This window comes from Aythya marila (assembly GCF_965140915.1).
Source record: "Aythya marila genome assembly, chromosome: 5".
NCBI classification, from domain to species: Eukaryota; Metazoa; Chordata; class Aves; order Anseriformes; family Anatidae; genus Aythya; species Aythya marila.
The window spans coordinates 17,203,232-17,228,541 of NC_139046.1; the positions used below are offsets into that span (position 1 = coordinate 17,203,232).

Consider the following 25,310-nt stretch of genomic DNA (forward strand, 5'->3'; position numbering starts at 1 on the left):
ATTCTTGCTTGTATATTTCTTTTCTGCTATCTTTCCCTTGAATCCTCCTAGTAGTCCAAGTTCTTAAACTTTTCTTGCGCAGACTCTTGCTGTTTCTTGCATGTGTATTTAAGTAATTTCTTAATCAAATCCTTTTCCATCTCCCACTAAATTTTTCTTTTAGCTGCTGCATGCTTAGTCTTAGTGGTTTGCTGACCCCCTGCCTTCTCTTTACTACAGTATTCCTGGAAGTCTTAAATGCTTGAAGGCTGTTAGTGTTACGTTATATATACAGTTTACAGATAGGGTGAACCAAGGCACGTATTACAATTAAATTTTTTCTATAATGACTTGTAAATTTGGTGCTAATGAACTTAAGAGCCGTGCCTTTTGTAAAATGCTTTAAAATCACTAGATAAAACAAACAATCAGAAAACCCTTCTATAGGCTCTTCAATCTGTAAAAAGGGCTCCCTTGTTTCTACGTAAAGAGAAACAAGAAATGGATTTTATGAAGTAGATTTCTCTTATTTTGGGGTTTGGGTTTTGATTCCTAGGTCTTGCTATTTTGGGGTTGGATTTAGGGGAGAGGGAATGTTAAAGGTAGAATAGATGCAGTAGTCTGAGGGGAGGAGGATGTTACTTGTCTCTACTCTCTTGAGTAAAACGGTGGACAGATGTAGAAATTTTTTCTTCCAGTGCCATAGTCACAGTTAAACTAATGTCTACAGAGGAGCACACTCATATGGAATATGACTTTAAGTGACCTGTATAGGTCCCCATATACTTAAATCCAGTTTACTAGTAAGAACAAACCTATACTAATATGACTCATTTCTCTGTTCTACATTCCTAGAAAATACCCGGTGATGCTCTGTATGGCCTTATTTACCTTGCTTATCCATGGGTGCTTGTTCTCTTAAACTAATTCAGTGACCTGCATTTTATTTCTTTCTCAATCCCACCAACACACACATTGTAGAATTAAGGTAGTGTGATTCTTTTTCAGATTTATATGCTGTGTAGTTTCTGGAAAGGACGTTCAGTGCAACACTATAGCTTTAGCAACTGCAGCTTGCTGAGGTGCTTGCTGTCACTTCTTATTCTTGAGAAAACGCTCTGGCAGTTTGTGGTTACTATTAGCAGCCTCAAAGTTTGTATTTGGGATAAGAAAGTTCTGAGCTTTCACACATGCCCACCCTCTACACCCTTCTCAGTCTTCCCACACAAACCATATGACCAATCATATAAAATTTTCACTTAGGATAATTAAGGTTGTACTGGAGTAAAATGCCGAAGTACACCTGGGTTTAAAAATGGAAAGTAGACTAACAATTTTATTTGTATCCTCTCCTCCTGCTTTGTGCTCTTTAATCTTAAAACGTACTAAAATTACCTTTAAATTTGTGTTTTTCTAGTGTATTATCTGTTCACAAATGTTCTGACTTCTGTAAATATGCATACTAGTGTTGTTCCTTTGTTGTTCTATTGCACTTATATTCTTTAATTGTCCAGGAAGGTGTGTGCCTGATTTAATCTTTGTGGAGAACTTTCTACTGATACATTAGTTTATAGCTTATATAAGGGAATACACAGTCATCACCTTCTGAGGCTATGTACTTTGTGTTGCTGCCATTAGAAATATCATTGAAATCAGAATTAATTTATAGTGGCTTCCAGAAAACATGTTTGCTCCCTTTAAGGAAGTCTGTTGCGTACATTATGACTGATGTGATTTCTTTAGGTTATCACTTTGAAATGTTCAGACTGTTCAAAATTCAAGTCAAATGTCAATTTCAGTGCCTGTTGGCAGCAACATAAAGTAGCATGAAGCAACATTTTCTTCTTAACATTACTAATGCTGATGACCTCCCATATATCTATCTCATCTAGTGGTATCTTTTTCAGTATAGCCTCTTCCATTTCCTATAATAGGATTTGACGGTAAAGAAGTTTATATTATTTGCAAGTAGCATGTATCAATACTGACTTGTTTTCTTTCTCAGTTAAGATTAGACAACTATCATGTGAGCCAATTTATGGAAAACACTTTCCTTTCTCATAAAAGTGGTAAAGATTTCCCTTAATAAAGCCATCATTAAACCAAACAACATGTACATATAAAAGACTGTAACAGTTCTGCTAATTTCACTAAGCTAAGTCGTCTTCTATAAGTGTAATAAATAAATAAATTCCCATAAACCACTGTTTCTATCCAGTTGAAAAGGCCATTTTGTGAAAATCACTATTGTTCTGATGATATTAGGTATTTGACTGTATTATCATTACTTCATAAAACAAATATTTAAATTAACACCAGCTTTGAAATTGTTATTTCTCTGGTTAGATATTGGGCATTTTTTTTTTTTTTTAATAATCAGAATCTGTTGTCTTTTTCCTAATTTTATTTCCCTTTTCACCAGATTACTGTTTACAAAAGTCAAATTGGAATCCTTGTGCAGAGGCCCAGATGAAGCACTCCTTACTTGTAAACACATGCTACAGATCTGGAAGTCCTGCTATAATCTCACTAACCCAAGGTAAGATGCTGTAGAATTCTGGAATGTGGGATTCATTAATGCCTTGCTCTGTAGCATCCCAGGTCAATATTAGTCCTGATTTTACGTGGTTTGGTATTTTGAATGAACAAACTAATCCTCTGGAAATCTGGGGAGCTGGAACTGCAAAGATAATACTTGACAGATAAGGAGGAACCACCTAGAGTTCTGTGAAGTAAGTTGCATCAAAGTTAATAAACTGTGGTGAGAACTGATTGCGGATATTGTGTAACTCTGCCATTGTCCTTGATGTGGCTTGACGTGCTGATATTGTTTTGGTTTTCCTCCTGATCTTGGTTACAGAATTTTTTTTATATCTTTTTGTCTAGTAGAGAGATTGCTGTAGTAGAAATTTAGTTCAAGGACTTATGCTAAATAGAGTGAAAGAGGGCTAGACATTAATTAAGACTATAGAAATAGTGGAGGTCACATGGAAAACTATGACATGCTTGGAAAATCAACGTGTCTTCTTTTAAAGGAAGGTGTGAAACTATTTAGGTTATGAAGCTAGTTAGGTTCTTCAAAGGGCCTAGCAGGTATTTGGATAAGTTGAGTCCTCTTTGGGTTTCCAAAAGACACATGTATTTTCCTTTGCCACATATATTTGGATCACCTATGAAATAAACAGGAAAGCCACTAATTTAGCTTTGCAGATATCCATGCTGGTAGCTGTACAACATGTTTATCAAGCACCGTAGAATTACCAGGTAAAAGCAGAATTACCTGCCATCAGGTCGTTGGAGGGGTTGGTAGTTTCTGGACAGGAGGTGGTGCAGAAGATATCTGTACCAGATGGTATCGGATATAGAAGTGTGATGAACATTATCTGTCCAGTTTTTGGTCTCACTTTGTTTGAGCTCAGTTATGTAATAACATGCATCTCTAAGAAGGTTGGGAGAGTTGGAAACTTAGGACCAGAAAGGGAAAATTACATTGGGAAGCTAGTAAGCAGTTTAGAACAGAAAAGTTTGGAGGAAGAGCCTGGGAGGTCCCTACCTGAGTCAGTCATAGCTCTGTCATAGTGACGCTGGTGCTGCACTATGGAGTAGGGAGCAGGACTTGGAGATGACAGGGAGCAAGTACATGAGCAACCGGAAAGCTTTGAGCTGACTTTTTTTTTGCAATTCCAAGTCACAGAAGCTAGCAGCAAGGACCTAGGAAAGAATTTATCTTCTAACCTACTGGGTGGGATTTTTTAGATTTTTTTCTCCAGTTGGTTGAGTTTGTGGGAAAGGAGCTAGTGAGGGGTGTGGAGTGGGGTTAAGAACTCTATCAGAAGGCTCTGCTGTGCAGGATAGTTAAATTTCTATGTAAGCTTAATTTGTGCGTGGCTTTGTGTGTATTCCACGCAACTTTTCACCTTCCATCTTACACATAGCAGGCCTTGTCATGGCTTGTCATTACTTTGTTGTTGTGCTAAGAGCTACTGTACCACATTAAGGACACATTAGGCAATGCTTCCTTCAGACATAAGTATTGGTTACAGAAGCTGACAAAGAGCAAGATTTTCACAGCAATGTTTGCTAATGATCATGTCTCCATTTTTCTTCAAAAACATCTGAGTGAAAAAATTAACAAGGATTACTTTGCATCTGATTCAATTTTCAATTTTTACTATTTTTTTTTTATCTTGACACTTAAAATTTTTCTTGAAGTTCTGGTTTATGATGAAATTAAAATTAAATTGTGGATGGAATGGAAAGGACCATGAATAAGTGCTGTGATGGAAAGAGAGTGGTTTCATGAATCACATTTTGAGTTATACCAAACTGTAGTCTTCCTTTGGATGGTCCATGTGAAATGTAAGGGCTGAATATTTTCACTTTGTATCATCATAATCCAAATCCGTCTGACTGGCATAACAATTATCACTCTAACATGAAATGTGACTGGGAAGTTCTGTTCATACGATTGCACTCAAAATGTAATGAAGAATAATAATAAAAGATTGTTGTGAATACTCAGGTTTTCCAACCTCTGTAATTTTAACACATGTTTTTTGTTGAAAAGCACTGTTTGACAACAGTTTTTGCACTGAAAACAATTGAAGAATTTTCTTGTCGTTCTTTAGGGCAATAAAAAAAAAAAAAAAAAAGGGTTTTAATCATTTGAAACTTTTTAGAACACTGGTTTTCAAAGATTTGAATACCCTTCATGCTTATTTGAAACATGTTTTCCTATTCCAGTTAAGACTCAAAACTAATTTTGATACATCATTTTCCCAATGAGATAAGAATTCACTTTTCCAATAAGCTGTTTGATGTTAAATATTTTTTCTTCAAGTTAATCAGATTTTGTGGAATAAACTTAGTTTCAGTGTTCTCAATAATCTTTTACTAATGAAAATAAATTATGAATAGCTAGATACACCACCAAGTGTAAGTGTTAAATGCAACACTCTGTCTTTCCTTTGTTCAGCTGATTTATTTTTTTTTTTTTAATTGTCTTTAGTCATTTTTTTCTCTTTAATTTTTTAATTTTAAAACAAAAAAATATTCTGAGATGCAAGGCTTTGGAAGGTCTATGGAGTGATTATATCAACCATGTTTCTATTCAGCTTGCTTCTTGAAGTATGTTAGAAAATAGTTCAATTCTTTTCCAGTTCTTAGTTTGCATTAGCAAAACAGAGCAAACCAAGATACCAGTGATGTGCTTAAAAGATACTTATGTTAAGCCTGGCTCTCCTTGTCAGCAACATTTGGCATGTCATTGCTTGTGGATTGAGGAAGTAATTAATACGGAAAATATGCACCAACTGATGTAACAAGTATAGCTGATAGTGTGTGTCTCAGAAAGTCCCCTTCTGTTTCCTGTGGATTTCTATAATGGCATCGTTTTGTAAGGAAATTGGTCCTGCAATAATTTTATGGTAATGTAAAACTTTATTTATATCATTTTAGTAACAGCTGTACAAATAGAGGAAGTCGTTTCACTGGTTTTTGAAGTGCAACTATTAAGAGTTGCTGAAAGGCTTCTTGCTGTTCTCTGGGTTCAAATTTGGAAGGAGGCGATTGAAAATTAGGGCAACTGTAAAAATGTATTAAGTTCCAGTCTTGCAGTTTAGATTAAAGTCTCTCAGGCTTTATTTTAAGCGAGGAATTTTTTATTTTTTTTTCTCTGTGGTGGAATATGAGAATCAAACTACGGTTTGCACTTTGCTAAGTTGGGCTAACAACCTAATTGGCTTAAACTTAAAAAGTTGGTGAATTATTTTTATGTAATTTTTTAAAGTATTTGTTGATAGTGAATAGTACCAGTTTTATAGTCATGAGAACGAAGTTACTGTATTAACCATTCAGTCCCTTTTCTTCTGCTGAATCTTTAACCATAGCTCTAGGACCAATTAGTTTTCCAGCAAGTATATCAGCAAGAAGCCCGAGTGGCAAAAAGTGAGTTACAACTACAGTGGGAATTGAGTGCATTTGTCGCCATGAGAGATCAGGGAAAACCCCTGCAAAGTGCTTAGGCATCTGATCTATTCTAACTGTTCAAAATTCTCCTACTGCGTTATTAGGATCAAATTCGGCATTAGATTGTTAATGTGATTATTAAAACAAACAAAAAAAATTACACCACCCAAAACTCTAGGGATAAAATTGCTGTCTTTTTATGTGGGATGTTTTTATAAAATCTTTACCTAAATTTAGGTATCTTGAGTTTGGTGTTGCTCTTTAGTATTGGAAAAATGTGGATTTTCAAACTCACATCTGCCATCTCAGGTAACGACAAGAGCAGTAACTCATCTTACGTAAAAATTTAAGGTACAATTAAGCCTTTTTGTAATGTTGTTAGTTATAAATCAAAACATTATATACCTGTGTTGTTTGTATTAATTATGAAAACAGAGTTGCTGAAGTAAATACGGATTTAGGTTTGCTCAGCTTAATTTTGTTTTAGTGCAGCTGACTTAATGTACTGTGAGTGGTTAGCAATGCTTGGTACTAAATTTGTTCATAGCAAGAACCTTTATAGCAAGAACCTATGTGGGAGGAGGGCAGCATGCAACTTGTATCTCAGTATATAATTTTATATCTTAATAGCTTACAATTTCTATACTTCATTACAGTGATTCTGGACGTGGGAGCAGCCTGTTAGACAGAGCTATTGCTGATAGACGACAGCTTAATACAATTACATTACCAGATTTCAGTGATCCTGAAACAGGTAAGAACAGAATTTGAACAATAAAATTAGTAAAATGGAGTTACAATAGCTAGATTTTTTTTATTAGTTAATTGTTTTATTTTGCAAAATTAAATCCTATATCCTGAGAATGTTTTCTTTGTCATATGGAGTGGAAATTTTGCAATATAAGATTCTTTTTTTAATTTATTTATGAAGTACTTGCAGACAATATTCTGTAAATTAAAATATCTGTGGTCTGAATCTTGCTGAGCTTGGCGGTATAGCTTGGTTCTTATGTAAAGGCTAAAAAGTACTGTGCTTTACTAGTCTGTTTTCCAAAGTGCTATGCTTTTTTGTCCGTTAAGTATTTGCACATATTTTGTTTTTAAAAAATATCAGAAAAAAATTAAAAAAACTTTAATCTCAAAAATGCTCAAGAAATCATTACTAATTAAATTCATCAAGATCTTTAAAACATATATTAAAATACAATTGAATAAGTGGGCTGGATTACTATAGACATAGCTTTGAGATTGTAAGGAAAATCTATTTATTACAAATCATATATACTGCAAAAATTGTGCTGCACAGGTGCACTACATAAAAGGTAAGGCATCAATAAATATTTACAATATGTTATTTGTACATGTTAATATATTCTATTATCACAATACAAATTGATATGCCTTAAAGAAAAAAGCAGGTGAGCCATGGATTCTCTGAAAAACACAAAGAATTATTGTGACAACTGTAGTTCCAAAAACCTTTTAGAGTGTGTTGTCTACATTCTATATATTGACTTTTTTTTCTTTCCTGGGATTTATCTCAAAACTGTCACATGCTTTTCTTGACACCCTTCACATGTCAATTTCTGTTTAATCACATTTGGATAGGAAAAACTTATGGGGAAGCTTGTGAGCCTATGAATTAGACTAACTGACCCATAAACTAAGATCCACTGAAAAGTATAATATATTTTTGATTACATCAGAATTGTACAGTAGAGAAAAATCCATTTTAGTTACTTAATTTCTGGAAGTTGAAATTGAAGCTAGTGTTTATTAGATTTTGGAATCATATAAGAAGAAAGAGTTCTGTGCTTGGTATCATGGCAAACAGTTTTGATTTCAGTGTTCAGGTCACCTGATTTAAAAGAATTGCAGTATGATGTGGTCTGAAATATGGCATAGTTCAGCCTGCTTTGCCCCATAGTAGAATTTTGAGTTCTTGTGCTCTTGTATTTAGAATGTATAAGATAACACAAAATATTGTAGTAGTTCGTTGTTCTAGTCTAGCTCACTGTTTCATTTGAAGGAGGTATCTATATGAAACCTTCAAAATCTAGTTAAATTATTTTATGCCTTCCAAAAGAGGCATGTAGGGGGAGTGTTACGGAGCATGTTGGTTTTTTGTTTGTATGTTTTCCATGGGGACAAAGTTCTTGATCTGCTCCTTCGTGGTGTCCTATTCTATATCTGCCATGCTTCAAAGCATAATGAGTTGGTGCTTTTTAAAGACTGTATATTTCTCAAAGCTTTTAAGTAAAGATGAACCTTTATCCAAAACAGTGAGCTTCTCAAGAACTCGCCCCAGATTCAAGCCCTGTAGCCAATATCTCACTTGGAAAACAGGATCTTTACAAAAAGTCTTTTTTTTTTTTTTTTTTTTTTTTTTTTAAAAAAAAAGATCCTGTTTGTCTCTGTTTCCTGAATCTTACCTGTGTTGTTAGAGCTCATTTCTACTGTCAAAGAGGATGAGATGGGAAATTAAAAGTATGGGGTCCTTTTTCATTTATTTTTCTTATAAAAGGTAATTATGTAGGGTAGGTTGGAGAGGGTCTCTTTTGTTGTTTTGTTCTTGTTTGTTTGTTTTTGTGGTTTTAACTTTTAATTTTAGTGGAAGAAACCTTCTTGCAATTCAAATACTTGAATTCTGGTAAGGACTGTGGATTTGTTACCTACTGTATCTGTACAGTAGTGTAAATGTAAAAACTCCATATAAAGTTTTGTCCAAAATTCTTCTTCCAGAATAGTATATAAAAATACTGCAGAAATTAAAAGGTTATGTTACTGTAAGAACAGAAGTCAAGCTAGGCATAGTGTTTGAGTGAGAAAACTCTAGGTAGACTCTCAAAAAAAAAAAAGTGTGCAAAAATGATAGAACTAACAGATGGTCAAGTTGTTAGACCTCTATTGGCCGAGAGAGCTCATTCTGAGGTTCTGTTTATCCTCAGTCTTAAGAAATCCAAAACAAATTCGGCATTTACAGTATTTTAATGAGGATATAAGGAAAAAGTATTGGGGAAAATCCTTTTAGGACATAAATGTTTGCTGCCCTTTAGACAGTATAATGCTACCATATGTATTAACTTACATATGTGTATACACATGCACACATGAAAACATTCCACTACCTGAATTGCTTGCCACCTGTGGAAACGATGGTTACTGTTTTTTTTTTTGCTGGTTACTGTGTTTGATCAATCAGAGTAACAAGAAATGAGAGCTAAAATTAAATCTGAAGTCTTCCGTACTTGCAAAAGAAAAATTAAAGGATTTTAAAATTCAAATAACAGTGATGGGTGTAAAAGATGTATATTAAAAAAATATATTTATTTAGGTATATCAATTTAGCAAAAGTTGAAACTAAAACAAAAAGATCTTCAAAAAAAAAAAAAAAAAAGCCACAGTGTTTATATATAGCTTTTACCAATCCAATAAAATAATCAGAAATGATTAAATGATGCAAGCTTAAATTTTTGTAATCTTTGGAGTATAAAAAGCATGTATTCTGGAATTACCAGTCTAGCCTTGTAAGAAATCCAATGTCCTAGTCAAGAACTGTGGCAAACCTACTCTGAGCTTGCCTTCTGTTTCAGCTGGTTTGCCATGAGTGGCATGTACCCATATTTGTATGTATTGCTGAATATGGAGGGGGAAAAAAAAAGGGTTTATGAAACATTCACTGAAGTAAAATCTTACAGGGAGACAGATTCATTTCCTTTGCAAAGTTAGATAAGCATATGCAAATCACTTGAGGCTTCAGTTGACTATTTTGGTTAAGGTAAGTTGCACTCAAACTTTTTAAAATCAGATTATTCAATCTATTGTGTAGTGGTTTCAGTCCACTTAGTTTGTCATAGGAAGTAACATTGGTAGCTGAGTTTTGGTCTTTATTTCCTCCTAAATATATTTTATAAACTCATACATTAGAACACAGGGAAAAGTTAATCTTTAATTTCTTTTTGAAACAAGTTTATTACAGAAGAGGAGTACATATGAATACAGCATATTTTTTTACACTGCTTTCAGAAGTGCTATTTATTTTATATGGAAGCCATTTTCATCTTACTGAATGGGGAAATAAACGCTTTGCATTTTTTGGCATCCATGACTCCATTAAACCCTGTTCTTGGATCTGTTCCTTTCCCATCCCCCCACACCCTTATCATTCTCTTTCTTTCGCTTTTTAGCCTCTGATACTTCCTCATCTTCTCTCTCAAGAACAGAGTCTCCTCTCCAAGTGTTTGTATCTTCTCATCTTCCTCATCCTAAATCAGATACCTTTGTCTGGCCCCATGCAGCCTCTCCATACTGTGACCAAGTTCCTGAGCCCTGTTCACCTTCTCGCTGTAAATTGGTTTTCTCTTCCTGATGGGCGTGTTTGTACTGTGTTTTTCTGATAATCTTCATAACTGATAAACCGTGTTTAAAACAATTTAAGCTTCAGCACAATGTCCGTGAAATCTGGCCTTTCAAATGTATTTCATTAAATTCTGAATGGGTTTTAAGAGTTTGTTTAGGATAGAGCGTTTTATTGATCCCAAACGATGTAAAGTTACAGACAGATTTAATATTCTGTTCTCATGATTGTTACAGAAAACGATAGGTGTTTTTTAAAGTAGGCTATTGTCCTCTGCTGCACTGTAGCATTTATGGCTGTAATTATTTCCATTGCTGGCATGTTTTGCCTAACAAGACTGTCCTTTCCACAGGATTTCCTTCTTATCTTAGTTTTTAATGATGTAATTTTAGTGTCTAGATCCTTGATTTAAAAGCCTTTTTAGCTAATTGCATACAAAACATTCCCTGAAACTTCATATGGGGGAAAAATCGCATTAAATATCGATGTATGCTTTAATATGGCAGATATATTGAAATGATGCAAAGGCAATAGAGTAGTGAAAATCAGCATTTTGCTATTCCAGATCAGGAGTCATTCTGTTAATTGAAATGATGCCAGTTTAAACATGCTGCAGAATCAATTTCCATGCTTGCATGCAAGCTACATAGTAATGCTGCCAGAATAGTTCAGGTGGCAGGGTAAAATCAAGTTACTTTTTTAGATACTTCATTTTAACTCTTTTTTTGTTTGATAAATTGTCCTTCATTCACAGTCTTGGGTGTAGCACTGTAATTGTTACTGCATTTACTATAATCTAGTCTTAGAAAATTCACTGTTGACACTAAACTTTAACTGGCATTGTGTCAAAGATACTAATTCTTAACAAAATCTATAGAATGAATCTTTGAGTATTACCAAAATTCACTCGTTAAAGTAGCCTAGATAAGACATGAGTTTTGAAAACACTAGCTCATATATAAGCCTACAACTGAAAATTCTGGAGAGCGCTTCCTTTAGACTTCAGGAAATGTGTCCTACAGAAGTTTAACTAGCTGAAACTTGACTTTCTTCTTGAGGCATTTGAATAGTTAGTTAATTGCTATTACCCCCTTTGAGAGTTGTTGAGTTGAACTTGCTAACCCTTTAAAGAGTACTACTCAGGCCTACTCTTTAAAGTGTACATGCCAGCCAGTGTTAAATTGCTTGTTCTTTGCAGGCCTACAAGAGAATAAGACCTCGTTCAACAGTGAAGGCACATGAAAAGAATGTATAAGTCCAAGCACAAATTCCATTATGTAAAGCCCAAGTCTTCCATTTCAGATAAAAACTGCTGTATTCTTAGGGAAAGGAGCTTCCAACATATAGATGAGCAGTAGTGGAAGGATGAAAAAAAACTCACACAGATACTGGAGTCCTTTGTACAGTGTAAATAATTTATGAAAGTCAAAGCTCTCTATTTTTGAATAAGTAGAAGTTTGTCTAGATGCTTATAGCTTTCTGGTATAGTTAACAGGTATGAAAATCTCATGTTTCCTCTCTTTTTTTTTTCTTTTTTTTCTTTTTTTTTTTTTTTCTGGTGAAAGAACAAAAGACTTTTTGACTTTATTTGACTTGATTTACAATTTAATGAACAGGATCATGATCTTAGAGGTGTAGCAAAGGCTCTATGACAATATCTATTGTAAACAGTGATCTCCTTATTTAAAATCTTTATCCTTTGGAAACCTGATTTATGGTTGGAAGATTATCAGAAAACCTCTGGCTTTCTTGGAGTTCTTGTTTTCTATTTATCTATTTTTTTCTCTTTCTTAGTTTGGATTTTAATTTATGGTTTGATTTGTTCAAAGGCAATCCATCAGATGCTTACTTTCATGGTTTTTACTCCCCCTTTTCAGTTTGTAAGTAGTATTCACTGTAAAGTTCCATTAATTTCCTAAGGACTTAAATCACCTTTTCCTTTACCACAAAATGTACATGTTTTGTTCATCAGTAGTTGAAGCTTGATAGTGTGTAAAGCAAGGCTGATGCTCTTTGCCCATTCACCCTAAGGTCTGTAATCTTACAAGATCTGAATGCACTCAACTAACACTTGCATTTAATAATTAAAGAGGCAGTATTCATTTCTACAGGGCTGCAAATAAAGATATATTAGGAAGGTTTTGTATAACCTAATGGCCAGCTGCCAGTATGTTGTATTATAGGAGATTTTATGCCACTGCTGTTCCTAAGGAGTATATTGGTCTAGAAGGTAACGTTGCAACTTCTGTCATGAGTTGAAATAAACTACTTTCTCTTGTGGTACAAATTTTACACGTAGAATAAATCTCTTAAGAGTACACTTCAAAATAATGAAATGATGCCAACAAGCTAAGTAAAAGAAAATGAAAAATATAGATCAATAAAGCTAATTGCTGCTTTAACCAGGATTCAAAACAACATTCTTTCTCTCTAACCAGTTACATTATAAAGTTGTGCATTTGGCCTTGAATAGCAAATTTTGAATTTGTTTCTCATTGAAAAATAAGAAGAAATGGAAAACAGCATGTTTGATGGTGACTAAGCATGGAAAATGTTTTTCAGAAAGTGGAGAAAATATTCTAAATGATGTTGGCTGTACATGACTACTAAAATCTCCATGCATAACAGTACCAAAAGATAAGGTATCTTTCTAATTTTTGATTATGAAAGGTGTCTCAAACACCTAATAAATTTGATACAAAATAATGTTAATTTTGATGAAATCTGCCTATCGTATCAAATGCATCATACCAGTGATGCATTAGTCCTGTAGAAGTTACTGCCTCTTTCTATCACGTGTTTGCCTTTTTTTTTTTTTTTTTTTTTTTTAGCACAGTTCTCTGTATGTTGCACCACTAATGTTCTTACTGGCAGCTTTGTGTGAATATAAAGTTAAAAGCCATGGGTTTGTTTCCTCTTCACTCCTGCATGAGCATTGCTTTTAAAGCATTTTTTCTTTACATAAATTATGAAACTGTTTTATAATACACTCTTTTTTGTAGTATAAATAAAAAATCCTTTTATGGTGTTTTTTGTCAGGTGATATGAACCTGTTTCTTGAAGGATGTCGGTCCAGGGTTTTTTTTACCCATTTTCAGAAGGAAAATGTGAGGCAAATTGGTTTTTATTTTTCTCCAAGTGCTGATAAGAGTCCATGTCTTAGTTAGTCCCTGCCCCTAAGGCAACATTGTTAAGATTTTTTTGGGCAATGTCCAAGGAAAGGACTGAAAAAGTCATGACATGCCGTCTATTTCCATGGGGTAACTTATGGATGGTATTTAAAAGATTGATTTCATGCAGACTTTCTTGTAATATTTGTGTTAAGAAAAATCTGAAGAGAAGTAAATTGAACACTTTGTTGTTCACAGAAGTTGAACTGTAGGTATGACTTAGAAAGTAAAGGTTTCTGTGTGAGACTACGTTTCCTCTTGGTTAAATTGTGTTTATATAAGCCTTTTGGTAGGTATTCTGGTTAGATTATTGAATTGAAGCATTGACATAACCACAGGTTGTTGCAGATACTACGTTACTATGATGCGTGGAAACGCTCTGTAAATTCTGGACAGATGTTGTTATAGGAAACTTTTTTGTTTAGAAACATTTTGTTAGGAAAAATTAAGGCGTTTTGTTATACTTTGTCGTGTGCAATGCAGTTGTGCTTCCAAATCTTAGTCAATAGGTAATTTAAATAATATATGCAAGATTTTGCAAAGACAGTCCCCATTTCACAGTCATACCATTTAGTATAAACAAGCCTTAAGGCAAAACTGAATAAATGGAAATGAGTAGCTGGGATTGATTTTGGCTATATATCTTCTTTTTCCAGACCTCATCCTTTTGCATCCTAAAAGAAACACTCTTTTTTGCCTTGGTATTTTGAAGGACTTTTTTTTTCTTTATTCTTAAGTGTCACACTATAGTAGCAGGTCTAGAAATTCTCGGGAAGAGCAAGAATATTTGTATAGCATCTAAGATATGGTAAAGTTGCAATCAAGGAATTCCTATTGCTCTATTGAGCATTTAAAGGAAGCTACATCTGAGTGAATTGTAGCAATTGTAGTGAAGATTTGTTGGTGATTGTCTCAGGGCTACTGAACACAGACTAAAATAAGAAAAGTACAGGTAAGGCTGGGAAGAGAGAACAGATCTTATGACAAAACCAACAGGGAGCCAGCATATAAATAGCTGGCAGCGTAAGGGCTGTGAGGCCTCAAGCAAACTTTAAGATTCACTCTACCCTCACAAACCATTGTGCGTCTTAACTGCTTATTGTTGAAATTAGTATAAATTACACAACTACAATGTAATTATAAAGATCGCAGTCTGAGGCCCCTGGGCTTAGAACAGGGTTAAGTAGAATGTGTAGAGAGGTCAGAAGAAGCTTTTAGCACACAGGAGACTTCTTTAAATGATCTTTACTTGCATATAAAAATAAAGCTTACTCACTGTGTTTTAACACAAATTGCCAGAAATAGTCAGGTGGCAGCTCATTGTGTCAAAGCTAAAGAAGTATTCAGGAGTTTATGGGTTAGAGCTATCAGTATGAGTGCAGTGTACCTGAAAGATTCCTGAATGAATTTGGCACTGTAAAGAAGACTGCTGCTATTTTATTAATAAAGAAGTAAATAATAGTAAAGATGCGAAATTGTGATAAAAGATGTAGTGGTAGTGCTGATTAGACATGCAAGGCTCTACTGGAGGTCATCCCTCCTCCTTTTGGAAACCATGTAGTCATGTTTCTGATCACTCATAACAGCCGCTGCCAAGAAGGGTTTTTAAAGAAACAAAACAAAACCCCACAAATATTGGTGCTCTTGTGCTGTTCAACATCCTTAAGTTTTCCATGCTTTTAAATAAGACTGAAGTGTGAAGGATTTCAATGGCTAGAATTTCTGAACACCTCTGGGAAATATTACATCAAGTTTCTTTGTATTATGCTTAAAATTTGGTCTTCAAATTTAAACTCAAAGAAACCATTTACTTGGGATGTTGTTTAGAAGCAGCCAAAATTTAGATGATACAGTGAATAATCTGTAATCTGAGTTTCTAAAACAGTTAAGTTACTTGGCTTGTGTTGAATTTTAGATTAAGGTTCATGAGGAACTTATACTACACTTTTATATCAGCTATATTAATATAATGAAAGATAAGAGGATATTTTTTTTTAGTAGCTTGGTTGAAATAGCGACACTTGAAGACTAATACTTTGTTGTATATACGTCTGTTTTTTCTTTGGAGAACTAATTGCTGAAATACCTTAAGGAATATTTTTTTTCCTAAAGGAAATACAAGCAATTTTAATCATAGAACTGCTTGGGTTGGAAGGAACCTTAAAGATGCCCCTAGTTCAAACCCCCCTGCCATGGGCAGGGACACCTCCTACCAGACCAGGTTGTCCAGAGCCCCATCCAGCCTGGCCTTGAGCACCTCCAGAGATGGGGCACCCACAGCTTCTCTGGGCAACCTGAGCAGTGCCTCACAGCCCTCCGAGTGAAGAATTTCCTCCTTATGTCTAATCTAAACCTATCCTCTTTTAGTTTAAAGCCATAACCCCTTGTCCTAATAAGCCACTTTAATAATAGCACTTTGTGAAATAAATCTTCTAGAAATATATATTTTTTAATTAAAAACACTATCTTTTTATTCTTCCAGAAAGTCCCGGATAGGAGTAGATTACCATAGAAAACACTTAGTATCCACCCTGTTTTAACTTGAGTGTAGGTGGTAATGCTTTCATGGCACTGCTGCTTGTAGAAATTTTATCACACTAGTTCTTTATATATAGAAATTGATGTACAACAAGTTTTAATAATATATTACCATGTACATTTTATGATTAAGTACTGGAGACTTAAAACCTAGTAGCGCACTTTCTACGTGAAATAACTCGCGGCCTGGTTAGCAGCCAGGGTCCATGCTTTAAATTATAGAAAATAGTCTTTTTTTAATTCTAAATGGGATAGTTCCTTTTCAGAAGGAAGGGATTAGATGAAATCCTGTGTGTCAGTGAATTGCACCTTAGAATTTCTGCTGGAGAGCTGAGGAGGTTCTTTGCTGTTACTTGCACTGGAAGTGTAACAAGTGACAGGCTGCAGTGACGTGCATTTACAGAAAGGGAGGTCAGGCAAGGTTACTGGTGACTAGAGCTTATTTGTGATACCGTTTGCTGGTAATTTTCTGCAAATATGCTCCACATGCTTCTTGCTTAGACTTCTTTTTTACTTTTCATTGGAAGTCTTAAAGATACACAGAAACTTGAGTGACTGTTCAGCTCTGATGCAGGCTGAAGTGTATGCTCTTTCTTCAACCAGCAGAGGAAAGCAAACTCCATAGCCAGCGGCCATTTCAGAACCTTAGGGCAATTCCTTGTTCAAAATGACCTAAGAAATGCTGATGACAAAGTCCTGTGCTGCTTTTCCTCTGTTTCTATCAGTTCAGGGAAACGTGCTGCTTGCTTTCAGACAAACTTCCTCTTCCACTGGTCTGTGTAGTAGGAATTCCTTCTACATTTCTAGTCTGCTGATTTATCTTGTCATACTTAAGAACGCGTGTTTTGTTTGAGAAACCCCTTCTCATTAAAAATCTTAGAAAATCTCTGAGATTGAGAGTGAAGGTTTTATTTATTGCTTAACTGTTAATGATGAACTTGTGGGATATGGTTCAACCTGTCCGGGACTCAATACTTTCTTCTAAGGTACCTGCTGTTGTTGGCCATTACAGTGTGGAGCTGGGCTTAGGATACATCTGATCCAATATGAAATATTTTTACTTCCATTATTTATTAATCAGACATGGTCAGAATGAGATTTTGTAATTTGTAATTATAAATACAACAAGAGGTACATTGAAGCTTAGATGACCAAGAGTGTCTATTAAAATATAAGTAGTCTTGATTTAAAAAATAAGTAAATCAAGACTAAAGACACTGTCAGTAACCTGAATATGCAAAGTACAGTTGTCATTAGGTATTCTCTTGTCATAGAAGCTTTTTCACATCTGGTAGTTTGAAAAAGGTAGTATTTGCTCATGATATTCTAATCTCACTCGTAAATGCTTAATATGAAGAGAATTATTCAAGGCAACTTTGGGATTGTTCTTCATGCAATAGATTTTTTTTCCACAAGGCATTTTAATTCAGCCTTCTTGATTAGCTAAGGTTTACATTCAATGCAGTTTAACTGTGTATCTGTGATGGGATCATGTTGTATATTTTAGCTCTTTTTTAAAAACGCTATTATTAGTCTTAAAATAGTCATCTAATTGCACTCTGTGGAAAGACATAGCAATTACTAACATCAAAGTGCATGCAGCAAACTGAAGATTACAGTGTACGACACCATCACAAACCTTTTTTTGGATCGTACGTTTGCCACACAAGATGTCGAGTTTAACAGAGTATTCATAGCAGCAATCCAAAAATGTATCATGTACAGTTTCCAGTGTTCAGTGTAGTTTTAGTATAGAGACTTTCAGACCAGTATACAAGTTTCTGTAACAGGGAAAATTAATCTGACATTTAAAAAAAAACGGTATGTTTAAGTTAAATCTAGAGGAGTTTTAGGTAAAATTTGTTAAGAAAAGGCTTATGACTAACTGTTTTATGCAATAAATATGTCCTTTATTCTTTTTCTGATTAGTATTTTTTTTTAATTACTTGTACAGGTTCAGTCCACGCGACGTCAATAGCAGCTTCTAGAGTAGAACAAGCGCTGTCTGAAGTTGCTTCATCTCTGCAAAGCAGTGCCCCTAAACAAGGTCCCCTGCATCCTTGGATGACTCTAGCTCAAATATGGCTTCATGCAGGTACTGTGAAAGTAAAATATTTCTTGTTCTCTGCCATCCCTTTTATTGCTAGCTTACAGACTTGCAAAAATCTGTTTTAGATTTCAGGAGCTGTTATCACATACCTGAAGATAAACTCAAAATTTATCATTTTGCTTCATTAAAAAAAAAAATTGATATTGTCTTAATCTAGGAAATGATGATGTGAATCATTTCTGCTATTTCATTGTCTACCAGGATTGCATTTTCTTGTCAGAAGATCAAACTTAAATATTATGAAAGCCATTATTCATATTAAGAACATATTGCATACATTCTTAAGAAATATTTACTTTTTTTTTTCTTTTTTTTTTTTAACTTCTCTTTAAAATGTTGACAACAAATCTTAACACCAAATGCATGTAAGTTTTTCATAATGACATAGAATGTATGATAGCTTGCTGGAAAAAAAAGTATTGGTGAGTTTTTCCCATAACTTTGAAATAGGGGTATGTATTTAAAATGCACTCCTTTTACATACGAATGGGGACACATGTTTCTGTGGTCTTCTTCCTGTATTTCTATTACATATAAAATTTCTGTTGTGGATAAAAAATAGCTAAAGCTACTCCTATTGTTTGGTAATACCCATTTGACTGATAAAGGTACGTGTACAAAACAGTACCGTACACACAGTATGCATGATTCCTTCCTTCTTGATGAAAACTGGGTTTTTGTGAGTGCCCCTTGTAGAAAGGCTGTTTGAAAACCAAAGATAATTTGTGGTAAAGAAAGAAATGTAGTTGGCCCAAAGTCTCATCTCATCAACTTAGTCTCTGAAGTATCTTGAATTTTGTAGTATTTGAAAATGTAGTTACCTTGATTCTATTGGGTGGAAGATGATGTTTGTAAGGATTTTCAGTGGTGTTGCTGTAACTAGAAAAGCTTTATTATTGAGAATAATTAACTCTGCACAGAAAAAAAATAAAAAAGGTAGTGATGAGCTGTTTAGCTCTTTTCCACCTAGCTTCACTGATGTGAAACACCCAGTATCATTTTTCTAAATGCGGAGTGATCTTGAGTGGATTTAGTAATTATTATGCTACTTCCAGCCTCAAGCTAAATGCTAAGTCAGTATCACAAGTGACAGTCCTACAAAATCTTAATCAGAAAATGATGATCCAGTGTATTTTTACAGTTATAAATGTATCCTTTGAAATAATACTTGCACCAGAAAGGCGTTATTTAGAAATCAATTAGCAATTGTTCTGCCTTGGTCTGCTCTTAGGCCTGAACATTTTTCAGTGACATACCTGTTTTTCATTATACTCAGCCTATATTGTATAGACATGATCAATTTGTGTTTATTCTATATGGTAACCTTGTGTAAATTTTTCCCAAGACACATTTCATGTAGTGTATGTGTTACAAAGCTGTCATTTGGAAAGAGCTGTATCTTATTTTTGCAAGGTGTTGGAGTTCAAATCACCAAGGAATTACTGTTACTAGGAAATCTTGTTGTTTATAATCCACATTCAGAGCTGTATTTCTTAGCATTTTAATTTACCTGTTTTGCATTAACAGTTCTGTTGTGTGAAGGCCATTATGGAACAATGGCTCTCGGATACTAATTTATGTTTCAGAGGGGGGAAAAAAACAACAGGAGATGGAAAAGAACAATGATGGTGATTGATAACTGATCTCATGTGGGGGTGGGAAGGTTCTTCTACAACAACAGAGAGGAGAACAAAGCAAGGCTCACCAAAGCATGGTGCAGTCACCTGCCTTGCAACATGGTATCACTGACTGTAAATATTTATAAACCATCACAGATGGCCATTTACAGAAACTCCTAGCATCTGCAATGCTGTAATTTCTCATCTTTCTGTGACAGTTTATTCTGTCCATGCAAGTGGCTGCTACTGTTTTCTCCACAAAGGAGCAGTCCAGACACTCTTCTCTGAGTCCTTTGTAGTCCACAACTTGCATCCACCTCAGTCTTCCGCTGCTGCAGTCTGCTGCACACTCTACTTTCACCTCTTAACGATTTCTGTGTGAGCACTGCCTGCAGGCCATGTTCTTGTCCCAGCAGGAGGAAGCATGTGGGAACTGGGAAAGAAGTGGTGTGGAGAGCAAACTAAAATGTTAAAGATCCAGGGGAAGAACACGACATATAAAGAGTGCCCTGACACTTTGTGTAATGGGGAGCTTTGTGTAATGGGGAGCAATGAAAGAAATACAACAAGAGATGAGAGACGGCTGCTGTCAATCTTCAGAGAAAGTACAGCAATGTGAAGCTTACTTCCTCTCCTTTTTTTGTATGTTTCTGTTCGTAATACTTTGGGCTGGTAACTTGTGCTGCACTTAAGTGTTCAGGCATCCTGTTCTAACTATTCAGCTACCTGTCCTGCTACAGGAAATGCCCTGAGCTTTGAAAAAGGTTTTTTTTGTTTGCTTGTTTGTTTGTGTTTTTTTTTTTTTCCCCTTTAGGAATATTCCAAATTAACATTTACTCTATGAAATATGATACAAAACAGATATAAAGGTATTTTTATCAATACGTATGAGATACTCGCATAGAAAACAGCCATGAAATTACTTAACATGTAACTTGCAGCATGTTCTTTAAATAAAAATGAAGGCTTACCATTGGGAAATTGCTTCCTTTTTGAGACTCGTGCCACATTAACTGTTTGACCCTCTGTATGGTTGTGCAGTGTATTACTACTTAGAGGGGGAAAAGAAATATGTATCTTTAATGTGCTTTAAACATTAAAATACAAAAATTGAGAATGTTAGATTATAGAAGCATGAAGAAATTATGAGAATAAATGCTTAATATATGCTAAATTTAGTGGAATTTATTTACCCAAATTAATACATATCATGTGGGAAGTATAGAAAATATTTTTTCTTTATTAATATACACTGTCATTACAGGTATCATTAGAGTAAATGAGTGTGGCATTCAGTCTAAAGAATTTGACTTTTTAGACCGTAATTTTAATTTTTCATCTTGTTTACTAATGAACTCTTCCAGCCTTTTATTTGTAAAATGTAAAGATGGGAACTCAGGCTTATTTTAAATATAGAAAACAAACAAACAAACAAAGCTCTTTTGTGATTAGTACATCCCCCAGTGATGCTATTAAAAAACAAATCCATCCTTAAATGATCAGTGGCTGTGACGGTCACTTGACACATACCTCAAAACTGGACTCTGCTTTGCTAGTCATAGCTACTGCTATAGAGTTTGACTGAAAAGTGGATTGATTTGACAATAAAATACAAGCACAAGCACGGAAGGGTTTGAGCTGGGGTGTTTTCTGAGTGGAGACACTGAGAAGTGAACACCAGCCTTGGCACTTGGTTTCTCATCGAACTGATGGCCCTCTCTGAAATTTTCCAACAGTCATCTGGTATTTGTCAGTTTTCTATAACTACTGTCCTTGAATTTACCGCGTTGGAATTTAACTTTCTTTTTTTTTTTTTTTTTTCCTGAGTTTGAAGTAATTTATATTTTAATCAAATTTAGTTTTGCTCTAAGGCAGTACTTTTTTAAGGCATGTCCTTTGCCTTGAATATATCAGATGAAATTATCTCAGAATGAACAGCTCTTCTCCAATTTCAGAAATTTCTTGAATTAACTCTTATGCTTACCATCTAGCCAGAAGTTCCCCTTTCTATTAAATCTTCCATAGTTTTTCCAAACTTCTCTAGAATTAAGATATTGTCTAGAAAAAGTACACCGTATATAGCATAATTTCAAGTACCTTTATACAGAAAAGAATTAATTGTTCATTTACCTTTTAGAAAGGACCATTAATAACTGTCAAATTACTCTGCCACAATTAATAAGCAAAATCTAATATTTATTACAGTAAAGCAAGTGTACCTTTATAAATAGTGTTGTAACCTCTAATGGCTACTGTTAAAAACCCAAATTGCTACCATACTTGCATCCCCTCAAGGAGTACAGAATTTCAACTGCGGCCTGTTAAATTAGTCAAACTGTGCATATTCTTCAGTCTAGAATTACTGTGGTAGCAGATAAAAATTACTTGAGTAAGTGATTAATTTCTGCATGTTATTTGCTGATTTTTATAGCTTTTAGTTAATACCTTTTACAGCCTGATCTAGTAGGTAGGTCTTTATGTATGCATCATGATATGCTTCTGCTTCCTTCTACTTAGGTTACAGTTGAAAGCATCAGTTTAGTATGAGTACATTTCATAAATGTACTAGCCTCTCAGGATGGTGTTGAATAGGTGTTGTTTGTTTTTTGTTTTTTTTTTTTTTTTTTTGTTTTGTTTTTGTTTTTGTTTTGTTTTGTTTTGTTTTGTTTTGTTTTTTCCTGTCTTCAATCACTGACAAGCTGGATAAATGATACTTTTCCTGACTGTTTTTTAAACAACTTTGGAATGTCTATTTTAAAATGTTTCAAGTCTGATGATGCTGGAGAAGAAACAATAAAACAAGGAGAGCTCAAATGGTTAGCACTAAAATAATACAGTGTATTTTATTCTCTCCAAAATCTTGTTTCTCTCATAGTAATACTGACCGTGTAGATTTCAGAAAAGCACTCAAAAATGAAGTACCTAAAGCTTTCCCAAAATATTTTACGGGTTAAAGCAAACAAACAAAACCAAAGCAAACAAAAACAAACAAACAAAAAACACTGAACTCCTAGTACAACTCACATTTTCTTCTGCATGCCTGGCTCTAAAGCTCTGGCTAAAACTTCCTTTTTTTTTTTTTTTTTGAGTCTACCAACAGTAGAAAAGTAGAATTCTAGAAGTACTTAATTTCTTCCAACTTTATGTTTTGATTTCAAAATCTTATACCTTTACTATTTACCAGGCTTGCTATTCTTCAGTTATATATTGCTATCTCTGAGTAGGTGAGGTTATTCTGTTGCTGGATCTGTAATTTTATGTGTTAGTTCTTCAGAGAGGGTGAGATTTTTCTATCAAAAAGCATTTTATTAGCTTGCTTGTGAAAATATACTGCATTAATCTGTATGTCCTCATGAGCATACTATTTATGCTAGGTGGAATGTGTTCTGTGAAGTCACTGAGTCATCCAAGCAGCAAAAAAAGAATGTTCATCTGGTAAAAATGTTTCATCTCCCATCAGTAGGATCAGGTCTCAAAAGGGGGAAAAAAAAAGTCATGATTATGAATATTAAATAATAACAAGGTGTATATTTATATATATATACACTAATAATAGCAAGAAATATAAGTAGGTTAAGATTTACATACTCTGGTGTACTGAAGTTGGCTGGTTATAGATATTATCAAGACTGCTTGATATGATTATCTCTTAGGAAAGCTCTTTTAAAGGCACTCAACATGGATCCCGTTCAGAGTTTAGGTACAATTCAAAATCCACTGCTCTGGTGTGAGATCCTTATCTCAGAGCCTTTTAAGCAAGGTGGGTGCTCTGTACTCAACAATGAGAGAAGCATGACCTGAAGAGGGGTAGGTTGCTTTGCTGTTCTGATGAAGCATTTTGATTTAAACCTTAATCTTTAAGACTTCTTTTTGTGCAGTGTGATCCAATAGAATGCAATTATACAATTTTAAGGCTCAATTTTTCTGGGATCTATACTAAGGTAAAAGAAATGTACACCTCAACCCAGAAACTACAGTATCCTTTTCCTTGCATTTAATCTCTTTACTCCTCTCCTCCCACTCTTTTAGCAAGAGATTATCGTAATTCAGCAGGGTAGTGAAATGTGCAGTGTTGAAGAGTGCTGTAAGAGCTGCTTGAAGGCAAATACTTTTTCCATTGTTAGTTGTTAATTACTTACTGAATTAACCTTTTTTTTTTTTTTTTTTTTTTTCCTGTAGTCAGTGTGATTTAGACAGTTTTCAGGCTACTCAATGCTTTCATGAGAACTGATTGTACCTTTTTTTAAAGCTACAAAATTAAATGTTCTTAGATGGCTTCTGGAGGATGTCTTAGAAAATTAAAACTTGGCGATATGAACCAAGTTCTGTCAAATCAGAGTGTTGAAGAAGCATTTCACATGTTCTGAAAACTTAACTAGGAAACATTTCTCATCAACTACGTTGTATTTTTTTAAAAAAGGATTTTGCTTTGAAACAGGAAACTTTGAACCAGACTTGACATGTAACCATTGGTAATTGGTAATTGGAGGAATTGCTACTTCTTGCTGAGTGCTGTACAGAAGCAGAAAAGTCTGTAATTAGTTCTTACCTACTGTAAGGATCTCTGCTGCTTTGTGTTGGGCTTGCTGTTCTTAAATAGCACTGGAATACTCATGTTTAAAAATAAGATAAAACATCACAGACGTTGGTTAAAAATAACCAGAGAGTTTAAAAGAAACTGTAAAGAGTTTTCTGCTGTTTAAAGCAGCCATTTAAAATAATTTATGCAATAGTTTCTCCTAAGCTGTAACGTTTCTTGAGGAAAATGACCTTTACCTGGATTGAAACAATATGCAAACACAGAGAGCTTGTTAAAACATCTGCTCATGGTACAATGATACAGGATTCATTGGTTCTCACTCTTTCCTTCCACAGCTGAAGTGTACATAGGGATTGGGAAGCCTGCTGAGGCCACAGCGTGTACCCAGGAAGCAGCTAATCTCTTTCCAATGTCACACTATGTTCTCTACATGAGAGGTCAGGTGGCTGAACTTCGTGGAAATATTGATGAAGCCAAACGCTGGTATGAAGAGGCCTTATCTATTAGTCCTACACATGTGAAAAGCATGCAGAGGCTGGTAAGTCTTGAGTCCATGTTAATGAATTATTTCATTGCAATTTGTGGTACTGGATTCTGCAATCTTAAAGAACTTGTATGGCTGCTCCATAGCTTATGAGTTTTAGATTTCTCTTGGATCCATTTTCTTATTAGCAAGGTACATTTGAAAACAATCTTTTGTGGCTTTTTATTCTCTTCTCTGCCTGTTGGGCATGAAAAGGATCTGGAGGCAATAAGTATTTCAATCCTAACAGAATTCAGGAAAAGAATTTATTCGCATCTGCCTAATACTCAGAGCCATTGGGAAATAAAGGTGGATCGTGGCAGGAGAAGAGTTAGATACCGTAGTCTAGATGAAATATCAGTCATTCTAATAACTAATTCCTGACTGAAAGTGGAATTCTGCACATTGATTAATTACATGTTAATACCTATTAATTAATGCTATGTGTTTTCTTTGATTTTTGGAAGACAGATAATCAGTTTTGCCCTCGAAGAAATGTGGAGCTCT

At 34.6% G+C, this 25,310-nt stretch overlaps 1 protein-coding gene across 5 annotated transcripts in view; it reads left to right on the top strand.

Annotated features, from left to right (window-relative positions):
• Positions 1 to 25,310, top strand: part of TTC7B (tetratricopeptide repeat domain 7B) — a 135,972-nt gene that overhangs the window by 82,363 nt on the left and 28,299 nt on the right. For 3 of the 5 annotated variants that reach the window (XM_082762487.1, XM_082762488.1, XM_082762491.1), the window contains 6 exons: positions 2,402 to 2,518; positions 6,603 to 6,700; positions 10,134 to 10,292; positions 12,133 to 12,183; positions 17,966 to 18,106; positions 24,616 to 24,818. In XM_082762487.1, coding sequence (XP_082618613.1) covers positions 2,402 to 2,518; positions 6,603 to 6,700; positions 10,134 to 10,292; positions 12,133 to 12,183; positions 17,966 to 18,106; positions 24,616 to 24,818 — 769 coding nt within the window. The remainder of the gene's footprint in view (positions 1 to 2,401; positions 2,519 to 6,602; positions 6,701 to 10,133; positions 10,293 to 12,132; positions 12,184 to 17,965; positions 18,107 to 24,615; positions 24,819 to 25,310) is intronic. The other 2 variants (XM_082762489.1, XM_082762490.1) reach the window with 2 other exon arrangements.